The following is a 22,370-nucleotide window of genomic DNA, read 5'->3' as shown; positions in this document are numbered from 1 at the left end:
TATTTTTTCTACTGCTTTTCTTGCACATAAAGTGAATTTCAGCTTAGCTGTTGGCTCTCCTTAGACATGTGGTAAGGCGCCCAAAAAACCTGGTTTCAGCAAAGCCTCCTCTATTTCAACTGGAATACTTTGACCCTTGGAATTTTCATACCAGTTTGTCTAGCTTTAAATCCTTTCATTCACACTAGAACTTCCAAGAAAATTTCCTGGCCATAAACAAGTTAATTTGGATGTATTACACTGGGGGACAGGTGTGTGGTAATATTACTAGAAACAGGAGATTGAATAGGTAAAATCTCAATTAACCCTTTTACCCCCAAAGGACGTACTGGTACGTTTCACAAAACACATCCCTTTACCCCCATGGACGTACCGGTACGTCCTTGCAAAAAACTGCTATTTACAATTTTTTTTTTTTTTTGATAATTTTTTGAGAAATTTCAGGCATTTTCCAAGAGAATGAGACCAACCTGACCTCTCTATGATGAAAATTAAGGCTGTTAGAGCAATTTGAAAAATATATACAGTACTGCAAAATGTGCTTGAATAAAAAATAACCCCTGTGGGTTAAGGGTTGGAAAATTCCAAAAGGGTAAAAGGGTTAAATTAGACACCTAGCCTAACCTAACCATTTTTAACTTAATGTGAGCTAATATTTCACCTGATTTTGGAAGTGGACTTCATTTTCCCTTGAAAGTATACTTGTGTAAACCCTGCTATTTTCCCACAGATATTTTGGAGCCTGTTGCAATATTAGAAAGTATAACAATCAAAAGATGATGCCATCACTAGCTATACCGCAGAGTGCTTCAAGTTCTCCCGTGTTGACGCAGCATCCCGATATTGCAAGTATTGGAAATTCCATGTATTCCTCCATCACAGATGGTGGAATGACGGAGAATGACGTTAAAAAGGCTGTTGGTGATATATCTGATAAATTTGCTGAAGCCATGGAGTTGATGAACGATGCTGTAAGTTGACATATTATTTTTATTATTATTATTATTATTATTATTATTATTACTACTACTACTATAGTCCATTTCTTTTAGCTAGGCAGATTTGCACCGACTCGCAGCGGTGCCCTTTTAGCTCGGAAAAGTTTCCTGATCGCTGATTGGTTAGAATTATCTTGTCAAACCAATCAGCGATCAGGAAACTTTTCCGAGCTAAAAGGGCACCGCTGCGAGTTGGTGCAAATATGCCTCGCTAAAAGAAATGGACTATAGTTAAGCTACAATCCTTGTTGGAAAAGCAGGATGTTATAAGCATATTGTTGGTTCAATTTAAGTTTATATTTGTGGCCACACAGAAAAATGTACCATAAAAGTTGTTTGCTGAGGCTTATAGCAGGCAAAGTAAGATCTAAAGCAAGTGGATATTGTACATATGTCTAATTGATAGGCTTGCAATTCAATTACTTAAACTTTTATTTTAGTATTAAACTGTTAAGTGTCCACCCTGGATGACTCTGCTGCTGCCTACCAATATTTCATTCACCATCAAAGTATTCTAATAAGTTTTTTTTAGCTTGAATGTAGATACCCCACCAGGGCAGCAACACAAGCAAAGGGATCTCTCTCTCTCTCTCTCTCTCTCTCTCTCTCTCTCTCTCTCTCTCTCTCTCTCTCTCTCTCTCTCTCTCTCTCATCCATTTTCAGAAAATAGATCAGCTCTTTCAATGTATCACTTGAGGATTTGGAGCTCTCTAGTGTCAAGTTCCCAACTAAAAAAAAACATTGCTGGGCAGGTTGTCACTTTCCATTTACAACTTCCGTTTTTCAATATTTAACTTAGCCGGTGATTATATAAGCTGCAACTCTGTTGCTCGACAGAAAACTCTACGTTAAAAATCCGCCAGCGATCGCTATGCAGGTAGGGGGTGTACTTCAACAGCGCCATCTGTCGTGCAGGTACTCAGTACTCAATGTAAACAAAGAACTAAATTTTCTCTCTGTCGGGCTACCGGCAAGACCTACTAATTCGCTGTTGCTAACTGGATTTGTTTTCACAACTATTTGGTGAAGTACACTATTCTAGTTTTGAGCTTTCGCTATGCAGGTGTTTTATCTTCATCTCAAAACTTGAACTCGTTTTGGATAGATTTAATTATGGTGACAAAGAGAGTATGGACTTTCTGTCACTTTTAAATGGCCGACCCTTCCCTTAGACGGAAGTGTGTTTAGGCTTTTAGTAATTATCTTATCACGTTATAAATCTATATATTTTATATCTCTCTGCCTTTATTAGGCCTCTTCGATTAACTTTCCATTTATTATAAACATATAAAAATAAATTTTAATGTTTTGTTTATATGCGACCTTTCCTGATAGTAGGCGGTCCTAAATTGGAACCGAAGTTTATCTACGTTGAGCCCTTTATATCGTAATTAGCTTTTAAAGAATTTAAAACTTTTTAAATGTAATATTTTATGAAAGAATTTCTTTGATAGTCTTCGTACTGTTTTCAAAGATGAACTAACGTTTAGTTTTTTATGCTACGCAGTTGTTGACGTTCAGGACGTTCAACATGCGCTCTATCGTTACGATAGAGAGAGAGTGTATCACGGTTTCACTTTGCAGTAAGAGTAAATCGATTCTGACGTTTTGTTCATTCTTTCTTAGCCTAAATGTTTTAAATTCTATTTTAAAGGAACTTTTTATTTGAAAAACCTTTCAGTTTTTTCCTTTAGTCAAATAACATGTTTTTTTGACGAAATATAATTGGGCTCTTCTCTTAGGTGCGAAATCAAGAGAGAAAGAGAGAGAGAGATAGAGACGGAGGGAGAGAGAGGAGAGAAAACGTTCCGTTCAAGCGGGTAACGTTGTTCTCGTGTTACGTCCCTAGTCGCTGTACGGGGAGGAAGGATAAAACGTTTTTAGGTTTTTATTCTCGTCCCCAGGCTATGTGCGGTGAGAGATTGAAAACGTAGTTATATGAACTAGTGTTTAGTCTCTTTCCCAGCCACTGATTTTTCTTTTTATCTTAAAATATGTTTTCTGTTTTTTGCTGGTATTATGAGCTTGCATTATACGACTAATTTCGCAATTACTACCTTTTAATGAAGGGTAGAATTGCGTGTTTCAGGTAGAAATAAGTGCAAAACAGAAAATCGAAGTGATAAAGTGATATGCGCAAAGTTTTACAGTGTTGCGTCCGAGGCGTAAAGTGTTACAGTGTTGCGTCCGAGGCGTAAAGTGTTACAGTGTTGCGTCCGAGGGTTCGTCTGTTCGTGCCTGTCGTTCACCTAGTCCGGGACCTCTTGCAAGCTCCCAAGCCTAGGGGAGAAGTTATGTCAAAAGACTTATGGGTTCGAGAGGCCTTGACCAACGAACAGACGTTTTCCCTCTATGGTATCGGGTGTTTCTTACCAAGATCTCCCCTACCATAAGACGAGAGAGTCGTTGTTTCTCCTTGCCATCCGTAGGCTTTTCGCATAAGAAACCTGTCACAAGGTTTCGAAGCCCTTAAGCGAAAGTCAGTCCTTTCAGGACAGGTCCAGCGTCCTGGTTACAGCCATTAGGACAGCTCTGACCCTATGCAGTCATCGGATAACTGCTCGCCGCCTAACAAAAGCGTGACACAGACTCCGAAAGTCTTTTTTTGTAGGCAAAGTGTTGCGGTCACAGACGTTACCCTCGTCTATTACCACAACCATTTCCGTTGATCCTTAAGGGGTCGTATGGCAAAACATGCAGTATATGCTTGCCTCCCTTATGGAAGACTATTCTGCCGATTAGTCCGTTGAGTCTAGCCGTTTATCTCATCGATATCCTGGCTTTCAGCCAACCTAACGTTCCTTTGTGCTTACTGTTGACGTTGGCGTAGCTTAGTCACGTCAGTCAGGTTGTTTAGAACCACACTCGATGCGGTCTCGTGTGGTTTTTCAGCGGCATTTGGACGTTAGGCCACTGGCTGATGCTCCTGTTGACGTTCTAGACGTTCACTAACAATCGGAGTTGACTTGTTTTGACGCTGTGCGTCAACCTCCGCATTCTAGAGTTGTTTGACTGCTCAGTCTAGGCAGTCAAAGCAGTCTCGAGTGGACGCTGTACGTCCTCACGCACCTGTTGTGGTTGACAGTTCAGTTGTTGACAGTTCACAGACTGTCAAGCAGTTACATGACGTTGCGTTCTGGTCCGCTACTAATGCACCAGTGAGAGACTCAGCTTTTATCGGACAAGGTTCCTGTAGATGAGGAAGTTGCTGTTCTCCCTCCTACTGATATTCCCTTGAGGACTCTGTCAGATGGAGAGGAGCCTTAAGCTGCTTAGCCTCCTATGGACTTTAATTAAATCATGATGATTTTTTTTTTTAAGGATCTTCGTCCGGATCTTGTAACTGCTGCTCCTCGTTCGCCTAAACGTCAGAGCTTACACTAGGCCTAGCTACTTCGAAGCCGTTGTTTTTAAGCTAGTGCTCTCTCGCTCTCCTAGAGAGCGTTACGTTGGCTAGGCGACTGGTTTTTCACCAGGAGGAGTTTGGGGGATACAGCCTTTGCTTTCCCTTCTTTTAAACTGGTTTATAGAGCGAGAGTCTGATATGACACGAGAGAAGTTCTCGGCTTGGGAGTTCATGCCTCTGCCCAGATAGACTTCTCAATTCTGGTAGACTCTCCCTGGCGCCTAGCCAGGAGACGCTCCAAGTTGTTTACAGGTCAACTTCTCAGCTGTTGTCGAGCCTTTGAAGTTTTGCTGTACTATTATGTCACGCATAACAAGGCTTTCAGGGATGGTAAACGGTTCCGCCTCAGTCGCTAACCCCGTCTGTTGCCACACCTGCTCCCGTAGACCCTAAATGGGCTTTGCTGCAAGACATGCAGTCCAAGCTTGCGTCCTTGATAGAGGACTTAAATGCGGAGAAGAACCTTCTGGCCAACAACCTTCCAACCGGTCGGTTGTGCGCCCTGTTGACGCTGAGGTAACCTACTCGCGTCTGCCAGTTGAGGTGGTTCCTCCACCGATGCGACCCAGTGTGGGTTGCCAGCCGCACGTTGACGTTAAGCGACGCTCGGAGATGGTTGTTGACGTTCAGGACGTTCAACAACCAGCAGAGGTGACTTGTTGTGACGCAGTGCGTCAACCTCAGCAACCCGGTAGGGTGTTGACTGCACAACCCAGACGGTCTAGACAGTTTCGGGTTGACGCTGTGCTTCCTCGCGCACCCATGGTTGTTGACAGTTCACAGACTGTGCAGCAGTTCCATGATATTGCGTCCGGCTCCGTCACGCATCCAGCCAGTGCGACCGGATTCAGCGAGTCAGACGTTGCCCACTCCGTTGCCGTTTCCTCATCAGTTTCGGATGAGGAACCCTCTGATGAGGACGTTGCTGAACAAGACGATCAGCCCCCAGCCCTGCTATCCATCCAGAAGATGCTGAAGAAGGAACGCTGCTCAGTCAGGCTGTGGATGAGTCTGGTAGGGACGCTGTCATCCGTGGATCAATTTGTGTCACTAGGAAGACTACACCTCCGTCCTCTTCTATACCATCTAGCTTTTCACTGGAAAAGGGATTTTGGCGAAGGAAAAATCTATTTCTGGGGAGAGACCTGTGGCGCCCGGTGAAAAGAGTCCTTCTTATATACCTTTTCTGATAAATCCTTCCAATTATACCAGAGAAAGATAAAAGCATGGAATGCTGAGGTTACAACCCTCGCGCGAGCACCTTTAGGGTGTCGTGTATAAAGCAAAGGCGCGTGAAATCCACTATTCACAGGTTGTCTTCCATTTAGTTAATTCCTTCGTCAAAGGGATGGGCCGATACAAAGGCCCTTGCCAACCACCAGCGCCACACCACCCACGCCACGACGCGAGCGCCATCTGAACAACATCCTTCTGTATTGGCCATGATGGCTTGGAAAGGAAAGGGTGGGATTGTGTAAAATAAAGGGGAAGGGTTTCACCGGGCGCCACAGGTCTCTCCCCAGAAATAGATTTTTCCTTCGTCAAAATCCCTTTTCTGGGTCGATCTGTAGCGCCGGGTGAAAATGTACCAGAGAATGCCTTCCAAGCCCAACAATAACTAATTTAATGAGGGGAGAGAAACAACACCATGTAAAGAAAATCATAAATAATTAAGGTAAACAAACATGATAACAGGGAAGCCTCCGAGTATCAGAGGAAACATGCTACAAAACTGACATGGCTAAGAATATCCCAACCCTGTAACAACGGTAATCAATAATAGTTACAAACATAACCTAATATGTAATAAACTTAGGGCTAACGAACCACCAAGGAAGCGGCGTCGTGGTGCGAGTGGCGGGTAGGAGGGAGAAGAAAAGAGATGGATGAAAGGAAGAACAAAAGATCACTGGGGAGAGATACGGCTCCCAGCTGCAACTGTTGGGTATTTAAGAGCCTGTAAGTTCATTAGATAGTGGCGTTTGAAGACCATAGGAGATTCCCAACCCGTGAACTTTATAAGGTCATCAAAGTCCATCTTCTGGGGGAAATGATCCCGGATTGGCTTGTCAAACGAAGTATAGGATCTATAGCCTAATACCACGTATGGGAATGGTACCTCCTTGTTCCCTGATAAACAAGGGGCCAGACGATCGGGTAGCAGTCGTGGCTAAAAAGGCCCTGAGAGTGGTGACCGGACATAGAAAAGTATCTTGGAGAAGAGGAATAACTTTCCAAGGGGACCACCTATTTTGGGGGTTAACGGCCGAATCATATTGGCGAATTGTCGAGTCCCTTTTGACTGATTCGATGAAGAAATCGTTTTCCGGTTCAATGTTCGAGTCTCTACGAGCTGCCAACTTCCTGTAGTCCACAAAGTTAGGGTTTTGGACATCCTTGAGTAATCTGACACAGTGAGTTTGGAATACTCGGGTCAGTTTGAGGAACGGAATCCGGATGGGACGGAGTTTCCACTCGAGGAGGAGAGGAAACCAACTGTTCTTGGGCAGTGAGGTGGTACTAAAACCACTGCGCCCCGGAAGGAGCGCAGTCGGTGTTAAAGTTTTTAGAAGATTCACTGGGAGAGATAGGGAAATCTTCCTCTAATGGTTCCAATCCCGGGGTAATGCGTCCATGGCATGAGCCCGAGGGTCCAGGATTGGGGTCACATAACAAGGAAGTTTGTGATTGATCTGAGATGTGAATAGATCTACCTGGATGCCTGGAACGAACCTGAGTATCCACCGGAGTGAAATTCTGACTCCAGGGAACTCGTCCTGGATAGTGAGCCCGTTCTCACATCCTGGCCTCCTGCTAGGTGAGGTGCTGACAGGAACCAGTTCTTTTCTGTTGCCCAGGCGAAGAAAGTGACCAGGATCTGATTCAGGTTGGGTGACTTGGATCCTCCCCTGTTTCCGTAGTGTACCTCGTCTGTGCTGTCTGACACTACTCTGATGTGGGTCGACCTCGGAGGAGTCTCTCTCTTCAGGGTCAAGAACACTGCCATGGCTTCGAGAACATTGATATGGGACTGTTTCATGGCTAGTGACCAAGAACCTGAAACATCTGATGTTCGGAGAAATCCCCCCATCCACTTAGAGACACGGCTGAATGGAATGTCACTTGTGGAGGTGGGAATTGTAGAGGAACCGCTTTGGAGAGGTTCTTCGGTTCGGACCATGGGCGTAGTCTCATTTTCCCGACAGAGGGGATCTTCGAGACCTTGTCTTCTTATAGGTACTGTAGCTCTCTTTCTCCAAAATCGATTGATGTCTTGAGTTTGGCTTTTATTAGGAGATCTGTTACTGAAGTGAATTGGGAAAGGCCGCGGATACTTTCTAGGCTCTTTGGACACCTGTTTGTGCTTGAGAAATTCTTGATCTTGGAACCTATTCCTCTTACTTTTGGAAGGGAGAGACAACGTGTGCTTCGAAAGGTCCCACTGAATGGCTAACCATTCTAAGTGGCCTGATGGTCGCAGGCGAGACTTATGGAGATTGACCCGAAATCACAGGTTGTCGAGCGATCGAAGAAATTCCTTCGTAGCTCTGTTACCTTCTATGGCCGGCCGGGCCCAAATGAGCCAACCGGCCAGAGAAGCAATGATCTGTATCTCTTGGTTCCTGAGTTGTTCTAACACTGCCTCTCCCAGTTTCGTGAATATCCTGGGATCAATGTTGAGGCCGAAGGGCATGTCTTAAACACAAAGGCTTTCCTGCTTAGGTGGAAACCCAGATAAGAAGAGAAGTTTCGAGCTATAGGCGCAAGCTAATAGCGGTCGGTAAGATCGACAGAGGTGGTGACGGTCCCACGGGGAAGTAAGGTCCATACCTAAGAAATAGTCGTTTGATTGCTTTTTCTTGAGTAACCCTGTGGTGTACTCTTTCAGGACGGGAGTGTATTTCTGGGAGAAGGTCACTGGCGGAGGAGGAGGACCTTGAGGCCATTTTCATCTCAAACCGTTAGAGACTATGCTATGATCCCACAGACCGAGTCCAATGGTCACGAAAGTGGTAAAGTCTTCCCTCTACCAGGACCACCGCGTTGTGAGGGAGTGAATCTAGGTCCTTCCCTTCTCCGAGCCCCCTTTTTCCTAGGTCCGCCTTGATGTCGGGACTGTCTTCTACTCCTGTAGCTTCCTCTCTGGTGTCCATGAAAGGAGCCTGAGGGTTCGGATCTAGGGCTGCATGCAGGCAAAACATCCCAACGGAGTTGGGCTGTGTACCTGGGGAATCAGTGAGGTAGACCACCTGATGATGGGGGGTCAGATACAAAATCGTCGAACCAGAGGAAGGCTGTGATGACGAGTGGGAAACCGACTATCAATTCCTGTCTGATAGAGGTCTCAGACAGAACGTACTTCCCACAACTGACCCGATCAGACCAACAAACGTGTAGGTCGAACTGGAAGGGCAGAGCCTGGAATTATCGTACCCCCCAGGCTGACAACATCCTGGTCCAGACAGATTGGGCCTGCCCTTTAGGAAATAATACCGTTACCTTCGGTACCTTGTCTAAGCTAACCAAGGCAATCTCTTTCAATCGAACGAATCCGTTGAATGGGAATTCTAGTACCTGGGAGTAAAATCTAGGTCCCCCAGAGGGAGGACGTCTATGCCCTCCAGATTTATGGTACCACCTATATCCGAGTTCCTGAACGGCACTGACTCACCACCCTACCTTAGAGCTCGTCATAGCCCCTTGGATTTCCTTAGAATGTGTTGCTTTTAGCCGTCACAGTTTATGCAGGGTAACATGAACATTAGGATCCTTTAATGGTCCTAGGTCGGTGACGTAGGTAATTGCAAAGCTGAAGGCTCAAAACTCATCCCCACATACCTGCCCGTCCATGGGGTCGTTGTCCAACCTTAGAGAGGACACTCCGAGGAGATAGGGACCTCTAGATGGAGCATTCCTTCCCAACTTCGATACCCAAGGGTGGAGAGCCTCTCTTTGCAGGCCAGAGAGAATCATCATCATCCTGATGGGAACCATGCAGGCGAACCTTCTGTAACACAAAGGGGACATAAGTCTGGATGTTCCTTGAACTTTGGTTAGCGATCCTATTCACAGGCTGGGATCAGCTGTATACTCTTAAAAAGCCATTTTAAAGACAAGTTATTTAATGTATTATCTTCTGGGGTATAGTGCGACACTTGTATTCATGAAATGTGACACTGTTGGCGCATTCGCCACTGGGTGGAAATTTATTTCTATATGAACACTATGTTGTATGGATATTTATCCATATCTAGACATAGTTAGAATTGACTATGCATAAATATAGGCATAATTAATGTATTTCTATTTGAACACTATGTTGTATGGATATTTAGCCATATTTAGACAGTTAGGATTGAATATGCATAAATATAGGCATAATTAATTTAATTCTATTTGAACACGATGTTGTATGGATATTTATCCATATTTATACATAGTTAGAATTAAATACATGCATAAATATAGGCATAATTAATTTAATTCTATTTGAACACGATGTTGTATGGATATTTATCCATATTTATACATAGTTAGAATTAAATACATGCATAAATATAGGCATAATTAATTTAATTCTATTTGAACACGATGTTGTATGGATATTTATCCATATTTATACATAGTTAGAATTAAATACATGCATAAATATAGGCATAATTAATTTAATTCTATTTGAACACGATGTTGTATGGATATTTATCCATATTTATACATAGTTAGAATTAAATACATGCATAAATATAGGCATAGTTACGTTCATAAATAATAATTTTTTTTTTTTTTTTTTTTTTTTTTTTTACAGGTAAAACAAAAGATTGGCCACCCGTGGTCTGAGTGATCTCCGACTGTACCGGATCTCCGGTAACCATCCCCGGTACAAACAAAGGTCCGTCATAGTGACAACGTGAACCAGAGGAAATCTAATATTAACCTCAATGCTGATCGCCTGTACGATATCCGGTTAAGCCGGAGATTCGATGAAAAAGAAACCGTAATAATGAAACTGTGAAATCCTCATCGGTATCACATTGCTAACTCCGGTTCTGGACGTCTGCTTGATCTCTGTTTGTATGGGAGATCCGGTAGCAAAGGCTAGTCCCCGTGAGATCGTGACCGTCACCGGTACGATAACATTAACCTCAATGAATGTTTGAGTTATCTCCAGCGTAGCCGGAGATTCGATGAAAAAAGGGGCCGGAAAGGTGTAATTGAGATCAAACATGACAAAGGTTCGTGTGCAAAAAGGTCTCAGCCGGAGTCTGAGTGCCGGATTTCACCGTTGCACTCCAAATATCTGACTAGTTCTCACCCAATGAGTATCCATTATAGCGGCGTATAACTCAAGGCGGAGCTAAGGGTGTCGGTATAAATCGAACCCAATTAATGACTCCTACACCAACGTTCCTACTAATAGTGTTAGCTATATTAACAGTAACCACATCAATAAAACGTGTATAACATTAAACGTACTATCATCAACTCTGATAATAAGAGGAGGCCTGAATAACTCGTGAACGTATAAAAACGGAGAACGGGAAAATCACCTCCCTTACTCGAGCTAATAAACGAGCACCCTATGTTCTCACTCTCAAGGTTACATAATAAAAGCTAACATCACACAATAATATAAGGAAAGTAAAATAAAACTGATTGTTTTTATTTTATTTTTATTTTTCCTTTTTCTTTTTAATTTTTAGTCATTGTAATAACCAAAAACGAAGAATAACGACAACTTAACCAATAAATAAGGATATAGTCTAAATCGAGCCTTCCTGGGGCGAGTACAAACTAACAGACTAAATCGCAAACGTTTAAATCGCTATTCGGCCAAAACCATTGTTGGCACTATAATATCCAAATGTTTGTATATTTGTAATTTACCTAATGTCTGTTAATGACATAAGGATAAATAACTTAAAGCAATCTGCCGACCTGCGAGGGTCGGGGAAGCAGTGACATGCCCTTAAACTAAATATAAACACCAGCCTTAGCTAAAGGCAAGGCAAAAATAAGTGTGAAGTGTATGGGCGACCTCCGGTGACGCCGGAGGATAATGAGATACTCTGAATAATTCAATTGTGGCTAATAATTCAATTGTGAAGATATAAAAGCCAAGCCGCAGCTAAGGGCTAAGGCTTAGATCATAGCAAAGCGTATTTACAAACTCCGGTGAGGCCGGAGGGAGAAGAAAGGTCCTGAATAATTATTGTGAATAAAAACACAATTGTAATAACAATGGCTATTGTGGATATGGCCGTGGCCTGAGACCGCAGTAAGGGCCACCGGAGGGTCGTATCTAAACAATATGAAGCCCGTCCCATGTAGTAAACAATATATAAATAAAAATGTACATCCATATAACACTACGATCGAAGAATAGCATCTGCTAAAACTTTAAATAAATAGCACAGTCGAGTGACGAACGCCTCGGGCGGTTACTAAACAAAAACAAAGCTAAATCGCTATCTCGTTCGTAGGCTGGACTTACTAGCAAAAAGTACCATGAGCATAAATACACAAAAAAATAAAAATAATAACGGTTCTAAAGGCATAAGGCCAGGGACTTAACCAAGAACCTAAGTGACAGAGTACTAAACGGGCAGATAAAGATGAATTCCCAAACAAGTGAACAAACAATGGCCGCTGAAAGGCCAGACGGGAATAATAAAACAGACTATACTGGATATAAAACAAAAGCCCGGTACAATAAAATACTGTCAAAACAAACTATGGTACTTAACATTGGAATGTGTGAAGATGGAGCTTCGGACATGACAAAATAAATCCATGACTGTTAAAAACGATCGAGAGCACCACAAATTACACACTATTCTATCAGTCCAAAAAGAAGGATGTAGTTCAGATGGCGCTCGCGTCGTGGCGTGGGTGGTGTGGCGCTGGTGGTTGGCAAGGGCCTTTGTATCGGCCCATCCCTTTGACGAAGGAATTAACTAAATGGAAGACAACCTGTGAATAGTGGATTTCACGCGCCTTTGCTTTATACACGACACCCTAAAGGTGCTCGCGCGAGGGTTGTAACCTCAGCATTCCATGCTTTTATCTTTCTCTGGTATAATTGGAAGGATTTATCAGAAAAGGTATATAAGAAGGACTCTTTTCACCCGGCGCCACAGATCGACCCAGAAAAAGGACAAGACGCTAGAAGCGGTCTCGATCCCGGTTTCCGAAAAGATAAAGTCTTGTCTGACTTGGTGAAAGGACTATATCAACCTAAGAGAGGGTCTTCCCCTGACTGTTCAGACTCCCAACCACGTTCTCTTCTCGGACGCATCGGACGTAGGCTGGGGTGCGACATTAGACGGTCGGGAATGCTCGGGAATATGGAACTCGAGTCAAAGGACAATGCATTTCAACTGCAAGGAGCTACTGGCAGTACGTCTGGCCTGGAAAAGCTTCAGGTCTCTCCTTCAAGGCAAAGTGGTGGAGGTGAACTCGGACAACACCACGGCTTTGGCGTACATCTCCAAGCAAGGAGGGACCTACTCTCTGACGTTGTACGAGATCGCAAGGGACCTCCTCACCTGGTCAAAAGGTCTAGACATATCACTAGTAACGAGGTTCATCCAAGGCAACTTGAATGTCATGGCAGATTGTCTCAGTCGGAAGGGACAAATAATTCCAACAGAATGGACCCTCCACAAGGATGTATGCAAGAGACTTTGGGCCACCTGGGGCCAGCCAACCATAGATCTCTTCGCAACCTCGATGACCAAGAGGCTCCCAATATTTTGCTCACCAATCCCGGACCCAGCAGCAGTTCATATAGATGCCTTTCTCCTAGATTGGTCACATCTAGATCTATATGCATTCCCTCCGTTCAAGATTGTCAACAAGGTACTGCAGAAGTTCGCCTCTCACGAAGGGACAAGGTTGACGCTAGTTGCTTCCCTCTGGCCCGCGAGAGAATGGTTCACCGAGGTACTTCGATGGCTAGTAGACGTTCCCAGAACACTTCCCCTAAGGGTGGACCTTCTACGTCAGCCACACGTAAAGAAGGTACACCAAGGCCTCCACGCTCTTCGTCTGACTGCCTTCAGACTATCGAAAGACTCTCGAGAGCTAGAGGCTTTTCGAAGGAGGCAGCCAGAGCGATTGCTAGAGCAAGGAGAACATCCACCCTTAGAGTCTACCAATCGAAGTGGGAAATCTTCCGAAACTGGTGCAAGTCAGTATCCGTATCCTCGACCAGTACCTCTGTAACTCAAATAGCTGACTTCCTCTTATATCTGAGGAAAGAACGATCTCTTTCAGCTCCCACTATCAAGGGTTACAGAAGCATGTTGGCATCAGTCTTCCGTCACAGAGGCTTAGATCTTTCCAACAATAAAGATCTACAGGACCTCCTTAAGTCTTTTGAGACCACGAAGGAGCGTCGTTTGGTTACACCTGGTTGGAATTTAGACGTGGTACTAAGATTCCTTATGTCAGACAGGTTCGAACCGCTACAATCAGCCTCCCTGAAAGATCTCACCTTAAAGACTCTTTTCCTGGTATGCTTAGCCACAGCTAAAAGAGTCAGTGAGATTCATGCCTTCAGCAAGAACATCGGATTCTCATCCGAAACGGCTACATGTTCTACAACTTGGTTTTCTAGCCAAAAACGAGCTGCCTTCTCGGCCTTGGCCAATATCGTTCGATATTCCAAACTTATCGTATGGTTGGAAATGAACTAGAAAGAGTCTTATGCCCTGTAAGAGCTCTTAAGTTCTATTTAAAACGAACTAAACATTTACGAGGCCCGTCTGAAGCTTTATGGTGTTCAGTTAAGAAACCATCTTTGCCTAGGTCAAAGAATGCTTTATCCTATTTTATCAGACTGTTAATACGAGAAGCTCATTCCCATCTGAATGAGGAAGACCAAGCTTTGCTGAAGGTAAGGACACACGAAGTTAGAGCTGTCGCAACTTCCGTGGCCTTTAAACAAAATAGATCTCTGCAAAGTATAATCGACGCAACCTATTGGAAAAGCAAGTCAGTGTTCGCGTCTTTTTATCTTAAGAATGTCCAGTCTCTTTACGAGAACTGCTACACTCTGGGACCATTCGTAGCAACGAGTGCAGTAGTGGGTGAGGGCTCAACCACTACAATTCCCTAATTCCATAACCTTTTTAATCTTTCTCTTGAAATGTTTTATTATTGTTTTTGGGTTGTCCGGAAGGCTAAGAAGCCTTTCGCATCCTACTTGATTTGGCGGGTGGTCAAAGTCATTTCTTGAGAAGCGCCTAGATTAGAGGTTTTGATGAGGTCCTGTTGTATGGGTTGCAACCCTTGATACTTCAGCTCCTAGGGGTCGCTCAGCATCCTAAGAGGATCGCGAGGCTCCGTAAGGAAGACGTACTTAAAAAGGCAGAGTAATTGTTCAAGTCGACTTCCTTACCAGGTACTTATTTATTTTAAGTTTGTTATTTTGATAACGGCTAAAATGAAATAAAAAATCCTTAGCTCATAATAATGTAAACATTTATTGCTGGTCTCTACCCACCCCCCTGGGTGTGAATCAGCTTATATAATCACCGGCTAAGTTAAATATTGAAAAATGTTATTTTTATAATAAAATAAATTTTTGAATATACTTACCCGGTGATTATATATTAAAGGACCCTCCCTTCCTCCCCAATAGAGACGCAGTGGACCGAGGAGAAAATTGAGTTCTTTGTTTACATTGAGTACTGAGTACCTGCACGACAGATGGCGCTGTTGAAGTACACCCCCTACCTGCATAGCGATCGCTGGCGGATTTTTAACGTAGAGTTTTCTGTCGAGCAACAGAGTTGCAGCTTATATAATCACCGGGTAAGTATATTCAAAAATTTATTTTATTATAAAAATAACATATTTTGAGAGTGCCACCAACTGATGTTCCTACTCTTTCTATAGGAGTAAACTTAATATTACGAGGATGACAGCATGACACAGTTTAAATTCATAACCGTAATATCACGTTTAAGGCAATACTGAGTTAGTTGCAGTAAACACATTTTGACGTGGGTGATGTTTAATAGGTTAATGTTTAATTTACTTTACACATTTAATTTTGTAATGAATGATCAGTAAGTATTGAATATTATTGTATTGCCTTTACTGAACATTTGGTGTTTTATTTGCCTGAAGAGGCCAAATAACATTGATATTAATCTTCGGCACCGTCATTTAAATAGTTCATTATGCATGTTGCATAAGATTTTTCATAACTCTGACCATCCTTTACATTCAGATCTCCCTGGACAAGTCTATCCTGTTCGTAATACTAGGCAGGCAGTTATTTCTAATAGCCAGGCCTTCTCCATCATGAGGCTCAACACAGTATTCTAGAAGTTTTATTCCAGCTGTTACCAAGTTGTGGAATGATCTTCCTAATCGGGTAGTTGAATCAGTAAAACTTCAAAAGTTCAAAGTTGGAGCAAATGTTTTTATGTTGACCAGGCTGACATGAGTTTTTTATAGTTTATATATGACATATCTGTTTTTGATGTTGTTAATAGTTTATATTGGACATATCTGTTTTGACGCTGTTACTGTTTTTAGAATAATATATTGTTAATTTATTCTCATTATTTATTTATTTCCTTATTTCCTTTCCTCACTGGGTTATTTTTCCCCGTTGGAGCCCCTGGGCTTATAGCATCTTGCTTTTCCAACTAGGGTTGTAGCTTGGCTAGTAATAATAATAATAATGATAATAAGAATAATAATAATAATAATAATAATAACAGCTCATAAGTACAGTATCTTTGTAACTGCTGTTCTAATCATGTTGTATAATTACATTTTTCATTTGGTTTCCTGTATGTAGATTTCGCAATTCAAAATTATGTATAAAGCAGTTTCAATTTAGAAGATAGTACTGCATTGTTATTTGTGGTGCATATTATTATTATTCTTATTATTATTGCGACTAGCTAAGCTATAACTCTAGTTAGTAACGCGGGATACTATAATCCGTAGGGCTCCAACAGGGATAAATAGCCCAGTGAGGAAATGAAATAAAGAAATAAATAAGCTATATGAGTAGTAATGAATAAAGAATTTAAGATATCTTGATATCAGTAATGTAAAAATAGATATGTCATATATAAACTACGAAGACAGACTCATGTTAGCCTGATCAACGTAAAAACATTTGCTGTAAGTTTGAACTTCAGAAGCTCCAGCAATTAAATTGCAGTCTTATTGAACATAAACATTATAAAGTACTGTATACAGATAGCCCTATCATTTCTTTTCATGATATAAGGATGTATAAGTTATTTTTAACTTGTTATAAGTTTTCATTGCAGTAGAAAAAATTCCTGATTTTCATATTTTCATCAATATGTTTACAGTACTTTAAGAAAGTGTTTGATCTTATAATCATATGTACATCAAATGTACCAAGTGCCTCACAAAAAAATTAGGCTTAAACTTACCTAGATAAACTATCAAAATTGGACATCATCAAACATTGTGTATTTTATCTAAATCCCCTAAATGTTTATTAAGGCCAGATACTTCTTATCATAGATTATATGATAGCTGATGTAATCTTTGTAACTGTAACCTTGTCACGAAAAAATGGGTCAATACAAACAGAGCACATCAGCCGTTGAAATCTCTAGCAATATCCAAAGCCATTATAGGCATTACTTTTGGGTCTTTGCTATGTCCCTATGGTCCATAGCTGCATTTATTTTTAGCCTTTTACCTTAACTCTGTTCCTCTTTTGTTACTTTAACTCTTTGGTCCATAGCTGCCTTTATTTTTAGCCTTTTACCTTAACTCTGATCCTCTTTTGTTACTTTAACCCTTTGGTCCATAGCTGCCTTTATTTTTAGCCTTTTACCTTAACTCTGTTCCTGTTTTGTTACTTTCACCCTTTGGTCCATAGCTGCATTTATTTGTAGCCTTTTACCTTAACTCTGTTCCTCTTTTGTTACTTTCACCCTTTGGTCCATAGCTGCATTTATTTTTAGCCTTTTACCTTAACTCTCTCCCTGTTTTGTTACTTTAACTCTTTGGTCCATAGCTGCATCTCTTTTTAGCCTTTTACCTTAACTATGTTCCTGTTTTGTTACTTTCACCCTTTGGTCCATAGCTGCATTTATTTTTAGGCTTTAATCTTAACTGTTCCTGTTTTGTTACTTTCCTCCCTTTGGTCCATAGCTGCATTTATTTTTAGCCTTTTACCTTAACTCTCTCCCTGTTTTGTTACTTTAACTCTTTGGTCCATAGCTGCATCTCTTTTTAGCCTTTTACCTTAACTATGTTCCTGTTTTGTTACTTTCACCCTTTGGTCGATATCTGCATTTATTTTTAGGCTTTAATCTTAACTGTTCCTGTTTTGTTACTTTCCTCCCTTTGGTCCATAGCTGCATTTATTTTTAGCCTTTTACCTTAACTCTGTTCCTGTTTTGTTACTTTAACCCTTTGGTCCATAGCTGCATTTATTTTTAGCCTTTTACCTTAACTCTGTTCCTCTTTTGTTACTTTCACCCTTTGGTCCATAGCTGCATCTAATTTTTAGGCTTTCACCTTAACTCTGTTCCTCTTTTGTTACTTTCACCCTTTGGTCCATAGCTGCATTTATTTTTAGCCTTTTACCTTAACCCTGTTCCTCTTTTGTTACTTTCACCCTTTGGTCCATAGCTGCATTTATTTTTAGCCTTTTACCTAAACCCTGTTCCTCTTTTGTTACTTTCACCCTTTGGTCCATAGCTGCATTTATTTTTAGCCTTTTACCTAAACCCTGTTCCTCTTTTGTTACTTTCACCCTTTGGTCCATAGCTGCATTTATTTTTAGCCTTTTACCTTAACCCTGTTCCTCTTTTGTTACTTTCACCCTTTGGTCCATAGCTGCATTTATTTTTAGCCTTTTACCTTAACCCTGTTCCTCTTTTGTTACTTTCACCCTTTGGTCCATAGCTGCATTTATTTTTAGCCTTTTACCTTAACCCTGTTCCTCTTTTGTTACTTTCACCCTTTGGTCCATAGCTGCATTTATTTTTAGCCTTTTACCTTAACCCTGTTCCTCTTTTGTTACTTTCACCCTTTGGTCCATAGCTGCATTGGTTTTTAGCCTTTTACCTTAACACTGTTCCTCTTTTGTTACTTTCACCCTTTGGTCCATAGCTGCATTTGTTTTTAGGCTTTTACCTTAACCCTGTTCCTGTTTTGTTACTTTCACCCTATGGTCCATAGCTGCATCTGTTTTTAGGCTTTTACCTTAACACTCTTCCTGTTTTGTTACTTTAACATTTGGTCCATAGCTGCACCTATTTTTAGGCTTTAACCTTAACTCTCTTCCTGTTTTGTTACTTTAACCCTTTGGTCCATAGCTGCATCTATTTTTAGGCTTTAACCTTAACTCTGTTCCTGTTTTGTTACTTTCACCCTTTGGTCCATAGCTGCATCTATTTTTAGGCTTTTAGCTTAACTCTCTTCTTGTTTTGTTACTTTAACCCTTTGGTCCATAGCTGCACCTATTTTTAGGCTTTAACCTTAACTCTGTTCCTGTTTTGTTACTTTAACCCTTTGGTCCATAGCTGCATCTATTTTTAGGCTTTAACCTTAACTCTGTTCCTGTTTTGTTACTTTAATCCTTTGGTCCATAGCTGCATCTATTTTTAGGCTTTAACCTTAACTCTGTTCCTCTTTTGTTACTTTCACCCTTTGGTCCATAGCAGCATCTATTTTAGGCTTTAACCTTAACTCTGTTCCTCTTTTTTAACTTTCACCCTTTGGTCCATAGCTGCATTTATTTTTAGGCTTTAACCCTAACTCTGTTCCTGTTTCCTTACTTTCATCTCTCTGACCAAGCTTTTCTTCATTATGCATCTACAGTTTTCTCCAATCACACCTTGGTGTTCATTGGCCTCCCTAGTCTCAGTGGATGGCCATACAGTATAGTCAAAATTAAAGAATCCATTTCAATCCTATGTTTGAGACAACCGCCCTCTAGAAGCCAAAGAGAAAGAGTGACCAGTTCATCACTCCGTGACTATACATACAGGCTCTGGGTACGGTTGCCACCTCGCACCAAAAAGTCTAATTGACTACCATCCAGCTTTGCCGAAAGATATATCCATATATAGATGACTCCAGGTTTGTGTTAGGGAAAAGTACAAATTATCTACGAGTTTGTCATATTCACAGCACCCGCCTCTATTAAGAGAGAAGGAAAAGGCTTTTTATTATTATTTCATTAAAGATGATCACTGCCTATGTAGTATTTATCTTGAAGTTGAGCTTTTCTGTTGCTTGTCTGGGTTTTCTATTTTTCTTTTACTCAGTACTACACTCTGCCAGTAACTGTGCTATGTTTGTCATCAGTAGGGAGAGCAAATACATAGAAAAACTTGTCAAAATCGGTACAATAAAGTTCAGCTTTGCTGAAATCAGGCTCCTATTAAAGGACTCTGGTTTGTGTAGTTAGGAAAGTTAAAGATTACTTTTAAAATTTACGATATTTATTTAGCCTAAGTGCTATTCTGTATAGTAATTTCTGATTTCCACAGAGGTCATCACTAGGAACTGTTTACTTTTCGGAGGACGTTATAGACACTCAAGCTCAGGTAAAAGAGACTCTGGATGACTACAACAACTTACTGCCACGATTGAGTGAGAAGCAGAGAAAGAATGTCATACAGTCAATAGGTAACATTTCTTATCTTCATACGGTACTTATTGATAAATCATAGCTTGATCTTACATGAATATAGACCTTCATTGTTTACATGTTTAAAAATGTACTACAGTAATATATACTAATTAACAAAAGTACTGTAGTCTGTCTAATTGTGACAAGATGCTGGTGAGGGACAAAATGAATAGGTCTACCTTGTACTGTATCCCATGAAATTGTGGCGGGATGTTTAAAAAACAACCCCCCACACCTTTGATCACTCTAACAGACAATTGCCTCTTCAATACAAACTTTCCCCTTACGTTATTATAAACTGGACTCTTAGACTGAAGGGAAACGAAAACAAAACATATCCTTAAAACTATATTTCTTAAACTAAAAATAAATCATAAACCATCCACAATCAAAATAAACACTTAAAACTAATCAAAACTTAACACTAAATATAAAAAAAAACCTAATAGCCAAATCTAAAAATCCATTCACCCAAGACGTTCACCACTGTCGTAACCTAGCTAAAAACATAAACAAACAATCCCATTTATACCAACAGTCTTTCTCACAACAAAATCGATACACTAACTCACTCTCTCTCTCTCTCTCTCTCTCTCTCTCTCTCTCTCTCTCTCTCTCTCTCTCTCTCTCTCTCTCTCTCTCTCTCTCTCTCTCTCTCGATTTGGCAAACAAAAAATTAATAAAAATAAAACAAAAATTAATCCTCCACAAAATGAGAAACTTGGCGGCATAGCTAAGGTGGAGAAAATGCACCCCTAACTTGCCAAGAGAGACGGTTCTCCAAATCAGTGTCAGTGAATAAAAGTATGTAAATATGCATATAAGATTACCTCTGTACTAACTTTCCAGAGTAAGGGTGAGGGCGCTCTCTTTTCTAACTTATCCCCACAGCCTCCTAAATCTCTGGATATGCATTTGTGAATACTGGGCCATTCTCTGTATCGTACTGTATTCTTCTAGTATTACTGTACAATACAAAGCAGATTCCTTGTAACTGATGTTATTTTTGCTTATTTGACTTGTCATCCTTCCTTTTGTTTACATTTTTGAGGAATTGTCACCGTGTTGCTCTTCTTACTATTTGCTTTAGGAATGATGATAAAAGTCAGAGGGATTGTATTTTCCTAAAGCAATCCTCCTTGTTTTAACAGTATAGTCACTATAGTATGTATCTGATTATTGACTGCTTTACAGGAGACACTCATCCTTAGTAGTAAATAGTCAAAGGTATCAGAACACAACACGAAGTACGGAATTTTAACCCTTTTACCCCCAGGCTATTTGGAAATTTCCAACCCTTAACCCCCAGGGGGTTATTTTTTTCCCAGTACATTTTGCAGTATATTTTTTTCAAATTGCTCTAACAGCCTTAATTTTTGTCATAGAGAGGTCAGGTTGGTCTCATTCTCTTGGAAAATGCCTGAAGTTTCTCAAAAAATTATCAAATTTTACAAGGACGTACCGGTATGTCCATGGGGGTAAAGGGATGGCTTTTGTGAAACGTACCAGTACGTCCTTTGTGGGTAAAAGGGTTAAATGATTGAATGAGGCAAGAGTGGCATTTTCTGGGTTACTGGCTTGGTTACTGGGCACCACAAGCAAAGTGGGCCTACAAATACTATTAACATTTATTCTAACTCTCCTGCAGTATTTTGAGTTTACCACAGGGTCTTGGCTTACTTTCCAATATCAGATCTACGACTTGATGTTAGAGCATCATGTATTCAGTATTCATAAGAATGACTTCCTCTTTACTGTCTTGGTCAGCTTTGGTTTCCTCAAAAGATACCTCTTTAATGACTTGGTCAGCTTTGGTTTCCTCAAAAGATACCTCTTTACTGTCTTGATAGCTTTAGTTTCCTCAAAAGATACCTCTTTACTGTCTTGGTCAGCTTTGGTTTCCTCAAAAGATACCTCTTTACTGTCTTGGTCAGCTTTGGTTTCCTCAAAAGATACCTCTTTACTGTCTTGGTCAGCTTTGGTTTCCTCAAAAGATACCTCTTTAATGCCTTGGTCAGCTTTGATTTCCCCAATAGATATCAATAGGTCCTGACACATTTGAATTGTACCTTGGATCTTACTGGAATTATGAGACTAAATGTGACTTGTACCCTTTGTTGAAATGTCCAGTTGCTTCTGTAGGAAATACCTATATGATTATTATTATCAATACAGTATTGTTATTATTTAAGATGAACAACCATTCATAAGAAACAATCCTTCGAAGCCATTACCTTCTTAAGCATGCAGCCAAAGAACAGGATGCCCTAAATGTAACTCCTGGCTCTATAAGGGGTCTATGCATTTG

General features: G+C 40.9%; 1 protein-coding gene across 1 annotated transcript in view; it reads left to right on the top strand.

Moving 5' to 3' along the window:
* LOC137634632 (uncharacterized) overlaps positions 1-22,370 on the top strand; it is a 43,003-nt gene that overhangs the window by 2,856 nt on the left and 17,777 nt on the right. Inside the window, exons 2-3 of the mRNA XM_068367099.1 lie at positions 731-971; positions 19,920-20,058. Coding sequence (XP_068223200.1) covers positions 731-971; positions 19,920-20,058 — 380 coding nt within the window. The remainder of the gene's footprint in view (positions 1-730; positions 972-19,919; positions 20,059-22,370) is intronic.

Source organism: Palaemon carinicauda, chromosome 45, assembly GCF_036898095.1.
Source record: "Palaemon carinicauda isolate YSFRI2023 chromosome 45, ASM3689809v2, whole genome shotgun sequence".
NCBI classification, from domain to species: Eukaryota; Metazoa; Arthropoda; class Malacostraca; order Decapoda; family Palaemonidae; genus Palaemon; species Palaemon carinicauda.
The sequence above is the reverse complement of the archived record's forward strand: the minus strand, read 5'-3'. Positions and strand labels throughout refer to the sequence as shown.